The sequence below is a fragment of the Barbus barbus genome (genome assembly GCF_936440315.1).
Source record: "Barbus barbus genome assembly, chromosome: 16".
Lineage (NCBI taxonomy): Eukaryota > Metazoa > Chordata > Actinopteri > Cypriniformes > Cyprinidae > Barbus > Barbus barbus.
Genome location: NC_136744.1, coordinates 28,686,258 through 28,701,585, shown reverse-complemented (window position 1 = coordinate 28,701,585; position 15,328 = coordinate 28,686,258). Strand labels below are relative to the sequence as shown.

The 15,328-nt window shown below is 33.7% G+C and overlaps 1 protein-coding gene across 9 annotated transcripts in view; it reads left to right on the top strand.

Annotated features, from left to right (window-relative positions):
• Positions 1 to 508: 508 nt before the first annotated feature.
• Positions 509 to 15,328, top strand: part of LOC306882846 (golgin subfamily A member 4-like) — a 40,220-nt gene continuing 25,400 nt past the window's right edge. For 2 of the 9 annotated variants that reach the window (XR_013785301.1, XM_079437793.1), the window contains exons 1-10: positions 526 to 711; positions 1,681 to 1,758; positions 4,112 to 4,207; positions 9,538 to 9,603; positions 10,632 to 10,955; positions 13,306 to 13,353; positions 13,491 to 13,547; positions 14,418 to 14,516; positions 14,594 to 14,729; positions 14,813 to 15,009. Coding sequence is in view for 8 of the 9 variants with exons in the window: in XM_079437793.1 (XP_079293919.1) it covers positions 655 to 711; positions 1,681 to 1,758; positions 4,112 to 4,207; positions 9,538 to 9,603; positions 10,632 to 10,955; positions 13,306 to 13,353; positions 13,491 to 13,547; positions 14,418 to 14,516; positions 14,594 to 14,729; positions 14,813 to 15,009 (1,158 nt within the window). In the remaining variant the exon portion in view is untranslated. Of the gene's footprint in view, positions 712 to 1,680; positions 3,204 to 4,111; positions 4,208 to 9,537; positions 9,604 to 10,631; positions 10,956 to 13,305; positions 13,354 to 13,490; positions 13,548 to 14,417; positions 14,517 to 14,593; positions 14,730 to 14,812; positions 15,010 to 15,328 lie in introns of all 9 variants that reach the window. The other 7 variants (XM_079437794.1, XM_079437795.1, XM_079437799.1 and 4 more) reach the window with 7 other exon arrangements.

The window sequence follows — 15,328 nt, the reverse complement described above, 5'->3', positions numbered from 1 at the left end:
ACCACTTCATAAATTTGTATTTATATGTTAAAATATAACAATTATTATTCACAACCTATAGGCCTATCTACCATAGAACTGCCATGGTATTATTAGAAAATACCCTGCAGTACCACATAAATACCCTGGTACATGAATTTAATGAGAATCAGAATGAGCTTTATCGGCCAGGTATGTTTACACATATGAGGGATTTGTTATAGTGACAGAAGCTCCACAGTGCAACACAGAGACAGCAACAGGACAGGACACAGGTAATAAAGAATAATATACAAATATGCAATGTACAAAATAGCAAAAACACAATCTGTAATATAGACAATTATGTATGTACAGGTCTGTATGTGCAAATTTGAAATGAAAATAATATGTGTTATGAATAAATAATGTATAATAGTGTTGTGTGTTCCACATATGTAGCATGTTTTATATCAAAGTGTTTTAATGTTATTATACCGTGTCACACTGAAATACGCGAATCAACAATTCAGAATCGTCCTTCCTTTCTGAGCCTCTCGAGGAGCCGTAGCTGTTCACTTTTCCTCCACGTCAGCTGCATCTGCGCACTGCTCTCATCCACACATACATGAAGTTTCTTACACTGGTAATCATACAGTAAAATCGCTCCTGACGTGACAATAATCGCATGAAGTGATGTTTAAGAAACTGAAGCAGAAGGTGATAGAGTCGCCTCAGCGGAGCAGCGCGCAGGTCAGTGCTCTTTGCTCATGTAGCATGTATGCTAACAAAACAAAACAACATCATGTTACTGTAATAAACATTCAGATTGCAAGGTTAGCTCTTAAATCTGAATAAAGTTATACACTAACAAAACAGTACCAAGAAGCAATCAGATGGATATAATATGGTACTTTGATATTTAATATGGTGCTGAGTGATTACCACATTCATGCATAATGCTATTTAGCTACATGATACGCCAAGGTATTTTAAATAATATTTTGGTACCGCCATGGTATTTTGGACATGTACCATGGTATTCTGGGAAGATAACTTCTTAATACCATATTTCCATGATCATTTCTTGCTTGTCAACTACTTAATGACCCACAAACCGGCCTGACCTGTTAACCAGAGCCAGAGCTCCTCGTTTCCCTAAACACACTTGATATTGAAAGGTTAAACTTCTACTTCAGTTGAGATTCAAGTCTGTTTGGTTTAATTATTAAGGAAAGCTATGAAGACAGATGTATAACAATGTTTGGGGGCGAATCTAATAAAAATGGTCAAAAAATGTCATAGTTGGAATATATATATATGCACACACACACACATACACTTTTTTTTTAAATGTAGTGTATCACGGCTTCAACATAAACATTAAGCTGCAAAAATCTGTATATTATAATTATTTCTGAAGGATCATGTCACACTGAAGAGTAATGATTCAGCTTTGCATCTCAGAAATAAAATATATTATCTTAAAATATTAAAATAGAAAACCAGTATTTTAAATATTTGCATTTAATATATATATATATATATATTATAATAATAATTTCACAATTTCTACTGTTTGATTATATAAATGCAGCCTTGTTTTATTATATAAAAACAGAAAATTTTGAATTATTCCAGACTTTTGACCAGTAGTCAAAACTGATTGGTGCACTGATTGTGATTGTTGTGTACTGATGTGTGACACATGTCTGTGTGCAGCAGGTGAGTTCAGGAGAGAGGCGTGCTCAGCCCCCTTTCCTGCACCAAGATGCCCCAGCCTCCCCCAATGACAGAGAGGTGAGCGGTCAGACGCAAACAGCCTGTCTTCTCATTGGTCTTGAGTAGGGCTGCACGATATATCGCATGCGATATTTAATGCGCATCTTGTCAGTAAAGCCGGTTCTGTAATCGGTAAATGTGATTTCACATGGAGCTGCGTTTAGCACACAGAGCCGTTGTTCACTGACAAGCTGCGCAAATCCATGTTCATTATCAACGTGGTTTTGCGCAGCAAAATATATCGTGCAGCCCTTGTCTTGAGTGCATGCATAAGAGCAGCAACTGCTTTCATGTGCCAGATATGCCCTTTAACTCCTGTGTGTTTAATATCTGAACTGTTATGAATAAGAATACGCCATACTCTCATAATACAGGCTTTTCTCATGATTGCAGACACAATACATCAACAACTTCAGGTGATCTTTTGGTGTTTGTCAGGCGCGCAAGATCATTGTGATACAATCTATAATTCAAGTATTTACTTTACAGTGCATAGGTCATACAAGACTGACTCATGCATTTTTTGCTTAAAGACCCTATACTCAGTGCATGTTTTCTGAAACATGTTTTATTGGACTGTCCAGCTTTTAATGTATGTAGAAAACTTTTTATGAAGTGAACTCTCTTGAAGAGTTATTTAGTATAAGTTTGCCAGAAAAAGTTTTATAATTTTTATCATATGTTAATGTAAAAAATCTTGTTTGTTTGCTGGTTTTTATTGTATTTGTTATACTTGTATTTGATTGTTTTTGCCATGAAAATAGCCTAAGATAATGACATGGCATTAAATAAATGTATACTACTACTACTATTTACTTTACAGTAAATTTATATGATATATCTATAATTTTATCATTTTAAACCTAAGAAATGTGTTTGAAAAGTTTAGTTTTAAAAAGTGTGCTTGTGCTTTCATTCTTGGTTTAAATTAGTACATTAATATTAAACTTAATTAATTAGACATTTTGAAATATTAAGTGTCCTGTAAGCGCCTGGTTCACTGCGGTCTGGACCAGTTCTACGGCAATAGATTCTGTGCATTTAAAATGCTTGTTTAAGTTATATGATCTTCCTCTTGTTTTACAGAGAACTTTGTGCAGAGATATCAAATCAGTTTGATAATCTCCAGCTGGTTGGTTACCACATGACATGCTATCATTGTACTAATGCAGGCTAATAATAGTCTAGATGTTCAGTTTTGTTATTTCTGGACTGTGACATTAAACCCCCTTTTGAAGCATGAACCTTTAAACATGGCAAATATTGACATATGAATACATCTTCTGAAATAGTATTGGACTTTCAAACACTGCTTGGTTTATTTTTGTGAGTTTTGTCAATGTAGCATGAGTTACTATTTTTTTTTAATGTTTTTGTCCTCTTTTATGAATCACTGCTCAAACAGATTGTACCTCAGAATGAAGCAGATCACCTTTGCAGGGTTTACTGATCAGTGAGCCGAGGTTTTGATCGTACCTTTATCTTTCTACCACATTTTCTGTTCGTATTGCTTTCTTTTTTTTTAATTTTCATCAGATCTCAGAATGAATTTCACGTCATCTCAGCATTTCCAGGGCTCAACAATAAGGATTTTTTCCCCCATTTATTTTTTACTAGCATTGCCAGCATTTTCATATAAAATATTTTTTTTGTCTTTTTACAATTTCTTTTGTATTTAATTAAAATTTTTATATTTAAATTCAATTACACACATATATATAATTTTGTTATATTAAAAAGTATATTTTATATAATATTTTCATTTGATATATTTTTATGTTAACATATTATATGAATATTCCATATAATAATAATAATAATATTTATGTAATATATTAAAAAGTATATTTTTATATATTTATATTAAATTTTAATTTAGATTTTATCATAATATATCATAATATCAATATATATTAGATTTTATCTTATATTATACTTATACTTTTATATTAGAAGACATTTAATTCAGCAAAATTTGATACAAGGAATAAAACCTGTGCACATCATCAGTAAACATAAAGTGACAATACAGCTTTGTCAGCTCATCCTTATTTTTGAGCCCTAATTTCTTCTGTGCCAAAGACTGCTAGATTTACCTGTTTGATGTCTCTTTACACACCATATCACGATTTTGGTGGCAATCACATTCAAGAGAATCAAGGCCAGGCTCAGTAGAGAGACATCCAACATCGTAGATCTGCAGCCTCAGTGTGGATCCGCTGTCTCAACTCTCTCTCTGTTTCCACAGATGTCATTCTCTCATCCTCTCTGGCTCTTTTTCTGTTGTCTCACTCATTGTGTTGTTTTCTCATTGCTCTTCACTCCTCTGTCCCATCGTTAATGCGTTGACTCGTGTGGGGGGGTCGTTCAGCTGCTGGCTGGGATGATAGCAGAACCTGCTTTTCTCTCTGAGTATACTATCTTTGCTCTGGACTACTCAAAACGACCCAAAGCGGTACCCAGTGCGGTGAGTCTGTCCTCGCACATCGCCTCCTCTTCCTCACCCCTCGAGAAATATTAGCAACCCTCTGTCCCGTCCCGTCTGCGATGCCTTTGGAGGTTATGGGCTAGAGGAGGCTGGGTAGCACCTGCTTGCAGCTTTTCTTCTTGAGCGTTTCTGCATAACTCAAAGGCATCTCGCTCCTAACCCCTGCATCTAATATCTTGCGTTCCTCGTTAGGCCTGATTTGTGGGATGGCAGTTGCTTTTCTCTGTTTTTGTACCTCGGAATGGTTCCTCTGATTTGGCATCTCCAGGAATGAATGTTATTCCCGTAGTGTTAGATATTGCCATGGATTCCCTGTCCCGTATCCTCATAGCTTCCCCTCGGTTATACAGTGTTGAATGTTCCCTTGCTCTTCCCTGAGAGTTCTGTTGATTTCCTTGTGAAATTAATTTGGCACATTCTCTGTTTAAAGGTGTTTTTAAATTTGGATTATTGAAAGTTCTTTCGCATGACTCGCATAAATATTTTCCAGTGCATTGAACTCTGGAGCTAAGTGTCATATTTTAGTTATTTTATGCTTATTTTCTTTTGAAAAATATTGATTAATTTTAAAACTGACATGAGGATCTAACTGTTACGTTAATCAATAAAGTTAATACAATATGCCCCAGTTTCACAGACAAGGCTTAAGCCTAGTCCCAGACTAAAATCTAAATCTGAGCTGTTTCAACTGAAAGAAACTTGCACTGACTGATCTTAAAATATATTGTTTTGTCTCAAGATGCACCCCAGTAATGTTTTTTCTAAGGCACATTTATAAAAATTACGTCCTAAGTGAACTATGGCCTAATCCAGGTTTAGCCTAATCCCTGTCTGTGAAACCAGGCTTATATGTATAATATAAAGTGACCATAGACATACACATACATATATATTATTATTTTTTTTCATATAATAAATATAATTTATATAATAATACCATTTCAATTTATATAATATTTGTATTATATCTTTAAATTTTTCATTACATTTTTGACTATCACCCAAGTCAAAACTTTACAGTTTAATAAAATAGAATAATTGTTTTGTATAATAAAATGGAAATTATAATATAATACATTTTATCATAACAATAATGTGGGAATTTTTGATTATTTAGACAAATTTTTTGGAAAGTATCCTAAACTTTGGCATTATTGTATTACAGTAATTCTAATAAAGCTATTTGAATTTAATCAAAATTGTATTGAATATCGGCTAATCAATATCGGTAAGGGCTGCGTTTCACCAAACCTTTTCAAGCCTTGGTAGATCTAGAAACCATTGACAGCAATGGTGCGCATGATCCACCTGTACTTAGGGTCACGATGATTTTGGGAAACACATCACCAACTGATATATTAGTCTGTTCTATTTTTCCCCCTTTCTGTGACGTATAAACAAATTTAGCAATATTTTTTTTTTCTGTTCTTCACTCAGATATGTTACCTATTATGTTTACTTGTATGTTCACTATTGACTGCAACCAGTTTCTTGCTAACTAACTAGCATCCTCATAAAATCACCCTGCATGTCTATCTGCAGCATTTTTCATGCTGAGGTGTATTGAACTGAACTGATGCGAGTCGTGTGAAAGGCTCTTTGGGCTCTATACAGTCCCCTATAGACCATCCTCCAGCACTTTATATGAGTTTACACATGCAGGCATTAGTGGATTTGTCTGTTAATGTGACAGTATTATTTTAGTAATATTTATGTACTATTATAATATTTATATACATGCATATACTCAACCCTTTTACAGCCCTTTGGATCTGTAATTTGTTTTAGGCAGAGTTTTACAGTAAGGCCACTTTACACTGTACCAGGCTGCTCTTTCCACTAGACTGACTGTGTTTGTGGAGACAGTAGAGGCTCAGCTCTGACTGAAGGATTTATCTCTGTAGATACAGATAATCCTCCACATAGACCTGAGCTCATTACACACACATCAGCTGACATACAGCAAAGCCAATCACATCACACACACTCATTGTGTGATCTGCTGTATTACTGGCCTCATTATGATGTTATTTGGGGAGAAATGGACATGATTATGATTATGCGGTCCTGTGGATTTGTGTCTTTGTTTCATTGACATTTACAACCCTGATCATTCTGATGTGTAAAGTGGACTTTTTTTTATTCTTCATCACATAGTCAAAGTGTCCCTGGCCTTATCTGGCATATGCAAATATGTTTAGCTCCTCGCTCAGTAAACTGGAAGCATGTTTATTTGCTAAAATTGGTTGTGTGTGATGTTATGAAGGACACTGTTGGTTTAAGTGTCCTTTCTTTAGGTAATGTCTGATAATGCTGTCTTAATAATTGTGTATTTATTAAGCCTGTGTTATACTTTCCGCGTGTGCAATCCGGACGCTGTCCGTGTACGCGGACTACTTGTATTTATACTACCGAAAGTGTATGCTGGTAGTCCGCTCCACGGACGTGTTCCATACATTGCCCAGAGTTATTGCACATCTGGCTGTCTTTATATTGTTTTATCAACGGATTGTACAGGTTCGGGTAGCAACGAGCTTCTTCACGCAGCTTGCGCATGCGTAGTTGGTGCTTTTGTAGCCTACTGACCGTGCATACTTGACAAAAAATGTGAGGCACGCGGATGTCTGCGCAGACCGTCCGTGCACACCCTCCGATGTAGTGATGGGTCGTACTTGAACAAATCTTTAATGTGACTCAAGAACAACGAGTCGTCTCGGGGAGTGATGCACTGAATTAGTTCACCTGTTTCGAGTCTTTGGGTTTTTCGAGTCGTTCGTTCATCCCATGACAGCCACATAAGCTAAACCTATGCAGTCTGAGGGGATAAGACTTAATAATAATAATAACCAACTCTTTAGTTTATTACCTTTGTTACCACATTCAGTGTTATGGAAAAGAACCATCATGACAGAAATTCACACATTTATAAACTGTAAGAAATGAAAAGCTACAATTTGAGACCAGAAATACATCACTGTAAGAGTAAATAATAATATAAATACTACTACTAATAATAATAATAACTATGCACCCTTTTGTAAGGGAGGTTGTAAATTGTAAACTAATGTAAACTAATTTCTCTATCCAATTTTCCAACGAACGACTCAAACCCGAAGACTCGATAGATGAACTAATCAATTCTCTTTCCGGCTCTGATCAGCATCGGTTTAGCTTATGGAGCTGTCACGTGATAAACGAACGACTCAAATCCGAAGACTTGTCAGATAAGAGGTGAGGTGAGCTAATCATAGACTAAAGACCCAGGTAAACAATTAATATATATTTTTTCTGTTTCTTATACCATTATAGTTTTGTATTGTTTGAAGTGTGATCAACGTTTGCATAAGTAGTAGATGTGTTAGGGAAGTAACACGTAACATTTTAATTATATTTTGCTAAAATGAACGAAATTACTCAAAAAAAGATTTGTTCATTTTGATGAACGAGACTCAAAGGTCCGAGTCAATAAAATGATCCGAACTTCCCATCACTACTCCGATGCCGATTTTTACGTCACGCATACCATAGCGGACCCTAGCGGACTCGCGGACGTATAACACAGGCTTTACTTTTGGCCTGAAGTGTGCAGGGATTGCCTTCTACACCAAACAGAAAGTGAGCTTCACTTGTTGATTTTGATTTAAATACGACTAGTTTTAAACTGTCTTGCATAAAAATGCTGTTTTCAGCATTTTTTATTTATGAATTATTTTTTAAAAGTTATATTTATGGGTTCTTATGTCTTTAATGGACCGGACAGTAGAGCGCAGACAGGAAGCCTCGAGACGGGAATCGAACTCAAGTCTTGGCGAGCACAGTTGCGCTACATGTCCATGAGGCTATTGGTGCCTACTCAACATTTTATTTTAACAGGAAATTTCTTTTTGCATTAATAGACGAATCAATTCTCTAATGTTTCCATTTTAACTGAATTATTGTGTGGTTGTGTTGGTAATCAAGTTCTTTGTTTCTTGCTGTTTACTACAGCATTCAGATGAACTGATAAATGCAACAGTGGTTTTATGTTCTCTATAGGAACATCCTCCCACAACAATATTACAGTTTAGGAGTGATAGTAACTATATTACTGAATTACATGGCTGTCAAATAAAGGCATGTTAGCCAAGTGTAAACTGCTATTATTTGCTACTTCAACAACTAATAATAATAATATGATGATGATAATGATTAGTGTTATAGTATTAGTATTACAATAACAACAAAATTATCACTATTAGCTGTAGTATAACTAATAATTATTATTTGTACTATTAGTATTATTCTTAGTATTATAAATAATATATTTTATTATTATTGCTAGTAGATAATTATATATATATATATATATATATATATATATATATATATATATATATATATATATATATATATATATATATATATATATATATATATATATATATATATATATATATATATATATATAATTATTAGTATAATAATAATAATGTATGATTATTTGTGGTAGTAGCAATAATATAAATTATTATAATAATTATATTTTTTCTTTTAGTATTGCATTATTCGTACTATTATAAATAATATATGTTATTTAATATTTGTATTAGTATTATTATGTATTATAATTATATTATTAATAATAATAATTGTATTATTATTTATAAGAAAAACATCAACAGTATTAATACGATTTATCATGATAACAACAACAACAACAACAGTATTATTATTATTATTTTATTTTATGCATGATTTTAAATTCATAAAACACAGATTTAAACACAATTTTAATAGAGTAAATTCTTGCCAATGTGCCTTGTTTCCAATGTTTTTTTTATGTATTTGTAGTAAAAATCATTCGGTTCTGAAGCAGAATTTGACAATGATGACACTTTCTCATGTCTGCCATTATAAACCGAGTAACATTACCCATGACTTCTTTGATCTACCTAAGGGAGAATGCTGTGGCCGTCTAACTCCTGCTGAACTCTGCCAAACGCACACGCTCTCAGTAACCAGCTCCTCTAGCGGGTTTGGACTGTTTGCCGTTGACAAAGCTGCTAGTGTAGTGCTGCTGTGTTTAACTCCTCGTTTGTGTAACGCAGTAGTTATGCTGTCTACGTTTGTGTTTAACCCCTGTGTTCCTCTCCGAGTTGCATGAGGTTAGGTTTGGTGTAACCAGAAGCCCCTGCATTTCTCGTAGCAAACACTAATATTGCTCCCAGAGTAATCGGGGTGCAGCACGATGGGCTGGAGGAATACTAACCCCACCTGTTGATTGCAGAGACACACTTTCACTCATGTTTGTCGGTTCTGTTCTGATGCAGAGCATTAAAGCGGCCGGCAGCTCTCCGAGAGGCAGTGTGAACGGGGATGGAATCGCTTCTCCTCAGGCAAGTAATAGTTAATGTGCTTTAATGTGTTTCACATTCATGAAATGTTAAAAGTGGGCCAAACACCTGTTCACATTGCATCTGAAGTGACTAAATGACATGCATTACAGATGATTTGAAGTACCAAAGTACCATTTACAGAGTGTGTGATCCAGCATTTTTGTTGGCATGGCAGCAAAGAATCCTTAAAAGTATCAGTTTTCACAAAAATGTAAAGCAGCACAACTGTTTTCAAGAAATGTTTCTTGAGCAGCAAATCAGTATATTAGAATGATTTCTGAAGGATCATGTGACACTGAAAACTGGCGTAATGATGCTGAAAATTCAGCTTTGCATCACAGGAATAAATTACACTTTAAAATGTATTCAAAAAGAAAACACATTTTAAATTGTAAAAATATTTTATCAAATAAATGTAGTCTTGCTGAGCAGAAGAAAAATTGAATTTTGCACATTATTGTATGTGTCTTTTGCATTGTTTTATTGACAATTAAATACATTTCCCCTCAAAACAAGTTCTCATTATTGTATACAGTATAATCGTACTGTAGCATACTACTTTTAAATTGAAATCTACATAAATCAGTCAATGCAACAAATTAGGTGTGTATAAATACCAATTTACAGTTAGCATAATAATGTAATTTATATATATAAATATAAATATATCATATATAAATAAGTATATCATATATTGTAAATGAAATAATTATTACTATTATTTAGCTAATAATAATTGCTTTTTTACTATTATTATTAATCTTAGTATTACAAATAATTTATTTTATTAGTAGTAAAATTAAATAACTTTATTATTATTTATAATAATTATACAAATAACAACAACATAATAATAATAATAATACGATTAATTAGTATTATATTAATAACAACAACAACAATCGTTTTTTTCAGTAATGGGCTTGATCACAATTTGAATCTTTGACCTTAAACAGAATGTACTTATTTTTGATCTAATTATCATGATTTAAAATGCTTGTATACTCAAAGTATTCATTGTCCTCCAGAAAGAGGAGTCTCAGTCTCTTTCCCAGAAGCTGCAGCAGAAGGTTTCTTCTGTGGAGTCTTTGCTCCGAGGTTCGGCCCGCGGTGAGGGGCTCTTCCGCTCCGGCTCCCGGGACAGCCTGGTCAGAAGCTCCTCCAGAGAATCGCTCACTCTCATCGGAGAGAATGAAGCCCAGTCGTCGCCGGCATATGACCCTCCGTCGGACATCGAGAGCGAGGCGGAGGATTCGCCCGGCAGCGCTGAGAGTCTGCCCAAAGAGCAGCTCTTAAACCACCTGCACCGGGTCGAGAGAAGCCTCGGCAATTACAGGGGGAAGTACTCAGAGGTGAGCAGTCAGACTGTTTGATGATTTGAGATCAGATCTAATTATGATTTTCTAGTCATTTTGTAGGGGAGGGTCTCAGATTACATGTACTACTTCTGCGAGAAGTCAAACACAAAAGCACACAGTGCTTGTTATATTGTCACTATGCAAGATTACAAGGTAGTTGTGACACTTTGTTTTTAGAAAAAATGTCAGAAGTATGAGATATTATCTCACAATTGTAAAAACAATGTAAGTCATAATTACCTTAATGGATTAAAAAATAAAACACTAATTGCAATTTAATATTTTTTTTCTCTCAACTGCAAGTTTGTATCTCACAATCTGGACTATTCGTCTTGTAATTGTGAATTTTTATCTTGCAATTCTGAGAAAAAAAGCCCAGATGATGGGATATGAACTCAACATTTCCCAATTCTGCCTTTAAAAAATAAATAAAAATTCAAACTCACAATTGACCTTTCGCAAAGAGCTTGATTGACAGGCGATCTGACCAATCAGAACGCAGCGATTATGTGCTGCCACTGCTACCCGCCATCAGCTACGGCCTGTTTCTGGAGATTTTTTGCCCTTACCTAAGCCACATACCTTCTATGTAGATATCAGAGAACAATTTAAAATATTGTATCGATGCATTCTATGGCACCTTTAACCTCGCGTTGCTTCATGTCGTTTTCCCACTCAGTAAACTATGACAGGTCCTTTACTGCAAAAAGACGGCCACTGCGACACTCTAAAGTGATGAAACTATGGTGTTATGTTTTTTTTTTTAAAAAACCATTTTTATAGGTTTCACGTTATATTGTTGTCTGTGTAATGTAAATGCGCATGCCTAGTAGCTGCAGCTGTATGCCTTCCAGCCTTAACCACAAATCAGACAGGAGAGTAGATTAACTTCGGTGGACTTAAACTTGAAAAATGGTGTGTTCCGCGGTTGAAATAAAACACTTTCTGATGTGTATTCATGCTTTAAGTAAATATGAAAAGACGATTGGTTCACGTGTTTGAACTGAGGCAATAAAGTGATCTGTCACAACATTGAAGAGCCACAAAACGGTATTTATTGTTTGAATTTCTTTTAAAATATATATAAACATAACATATTTTTCATAAATATATACATGCATGTGTTTGTATTTATATATACATAATAAATATACACAGTATACACATATATTATGTAAACAAAAACTTTTATTTTTGATGCGATTGATCGTTTAACAGCACTAATGTATACACACACACACACACACACACACGTGTATATTTGCCCAGGATATAATGGAATAGATTTTTTCATTCCTTACATCACATTTATGTAAAATGAGACCTGTTCTTAAATGAAACAGTGTTGTTATTGTTAACCAACACTAAAGCTATAAAAAAATATTTTTGGTAATTGATAGAAAGCTGAAATAAAATGAAATATAAATTGAAAATTTTAAGAAAAAAAATCTTTGACAGGCATAAACTTAAAAAATGTAAACAAAAAATTGAATTAAAATTGGCAACTAAAAATATCTTCAAGTACTAAAACCATCCATCCATCAATTAATGAAGTTAAAATGGAAATAAAAATGAAAGTTTTATAGAACTATAAAAAAACTAATAAAAATTACAAAACATAACAAAATTATATTTAAACTAAAGTGCTAAAATCATCCATCAAAAATAGAAAAGTTTTAAAAATTGAAAACAAAAATTACAACAAATTTGAATGAAAATTGGCAACTAACTGAATCAATTAAGTCAAATTAAAACAGAAATAAAATGTTTTAAAGCTATAGAAATATTTTAAGAAGTCAAGCAATATAGGAATATTTTAAAAAGAACTAAGAAACATGATAAAATATATAACAAAATTACTAAAACTTAAACTAAAATAAAAACTGAAAATATAAACAAATAATATAAATAATACTAAAATAACTGAAATCCAATTACAAATGATAACTGAAGTTACATTTATAATAATAATAATAATAATAATTATTATTATTATATATTGTTGTTGTTAATATTATTATGCACATGACAATTTAAATTCCCTCCTTTACTTTAGTTGTCAGAAGGCCCATTGCATTTTTTTTTCAGTAGTTTTTTTATTTACATTTCCTTAAAAATGTGTACATTTTATGGAGTATATTGCCCACCACTGAAAAGAGGGATTGTCCTCCTGGTATCAACACCTGACCTTCAACTAGTTGAGTCGTACACAGTTGTGACTAGTGACCAAACTAATCCACTAGTCAATAATGTAGATTGTACACTTCTGATCAGACGTGATCGCTGATTTAGGAATGGGACAGTACTAGGCTGATGTTTTCTCTCTCTTTCCTCTCTCTCTCAGTTGGTTACAGCTTACCGAACCGTACTCCGGGATAAAGAGAAGACGCAGGTAATTTCATATTGTCAACGCAGCAGAATAAATGGCTGTAGTTTGAGTGCAGCTGGAGATGTCTTTCCTTTAATGAGTTGCTGTATTTGCTCTGCTGATATCAGTCTGTCATTCATCTCTGTGTGTGTGTCTCTCAGGCCATCCTCAGCCAGAGTCAAGATAAAGCCCTGAGAAGAATAGGGGAGCTCAGGGAGGTTCGTCTGGCACACACATTAATTCTTCATCACAGGCTCTGCCGTCAATGCTTTTCTACCGCTGATATCTCTATTACTGCTCGCTTCACACTGTGAACCTAAAGGCAGCATGAAACGGCATTCACAATTCAGCTAACGTCTTTCAGAGACAGTTTAGTCTCTCTGCTTTTGATTGATTGTGAGAGGATTGGGCACAATATATTAAAAAATAAAATAAAAATTAATTTAATTTAATGTGACAATATAAAATAAAATAAATCATAAATAAAATAAAAATAAACCATGCATGAAGCTGTGTTATTTTAGTATCATTGGGATAGCGTTATATACAATTGAATCAGTTTTTTTTTTTCATTTTAATTTCAGTTAAAATTTTTGTAATTTTGTTGCGTTTTTGTCATTTTTAGTAGTTTGTTAAATGTCTATATAATTATGATTTTTTTTTTACTTTATTCATTTTAGTACATCAAGAAAACTAAAGTAAAATAATAAATATAAATGTGTAAAAATAATAAAGTTTTTAGTTGTAATTAACTATAATAACCTTGGCATGAAAAAAATACATGCGTGAATAAATAAATGAAAAAATTGTATGGATTTAATGTGCTTTTTATTTTTAATTAATCATTCAAATTGATATTATGCTGTATATATGTAGATATGCATTTTTTCAAATTGTTATTTTTATATAATATTTTAGATTTATACATATTATATTAATATATAATTTATATATATGCATTTCTTAAAATACTTTTGAATTATTTCTATAACATGTTACATAAATATATCATTTTTAGACTTTAATATTAGTATATAGTTTTATATTTTTTCAATATTGAACTAGTGAGCCTCATATGTCCTCCTCAGGAGCTTCAGATGGACCAGCAGGCCAAGAAACACCTGCAGGAGGAGTTTGATGCTGCTCTCGAGGAGAAGGACCAGATGATCACTGTGCTTCAGACGCAAGTGTGTTTTCTGTGTGTTTATCTTGCATTGTGCATTTCCTAGCAATCCGAGGTGACACTGAAGCTGTTTGTCTTCAGGTGTCTCTCTTGAAGAAACGTCTGCAGGCGTCTGGAGGTGTGCTTTCATCAGAGGTCGAAACCTCTCAGTCTACAGATACGGTCGATGCAAATACTGACATTCAGAGCCCCTCGAAAGACTCAACGCTTAACACAGGTGTGTGCAGGTTTCCAAGTGCACAGAACATTTTTCTACACTAAGTCGTCTTCAACTTGTTTGTGTTTTGTGTGTGAGGGCAGCAGAGGGCAGCGGAGAGCCGGGCAGCGCAGTGGACCTTGAGGCACTTCAGAAGCGAATCAAAAGGCAAGAGAGTCTCCTGCAGAGATGTAAAGAGATGATTCGATCCAGTAAAGAGCGCACCGCTCAGCTGACCAGCGAGAACGAGGTTTTACAGCAGCAGCTACAGGAGAGACTGCAAGAGCTTGAGAAAATGAAGGTACAGAAACATTAAATAAGACAAAACATGAAGAACATCTAGTTTTTGCTTAGCTGGGTTATTTGTGGATTTTTAGTTGGTGTATATCTAGTAGTTAAATATATCTATATCTATATCTGGTGTATATCTAGTAGTTAAAGACCTGGAATGGCAACTGAAAGGTTACAGGTTCAAACCCAGCATGAGGTGATTATTGAGCTTCACCAAATAATATGAAATAACCAAAATAACCTTTTATTTTATTAATTTTTATTTTTATATTATTTTATTATTTTATTTTATTCATGCAGGGTTTGTTGTAGTTTAATATTTTTTGTAT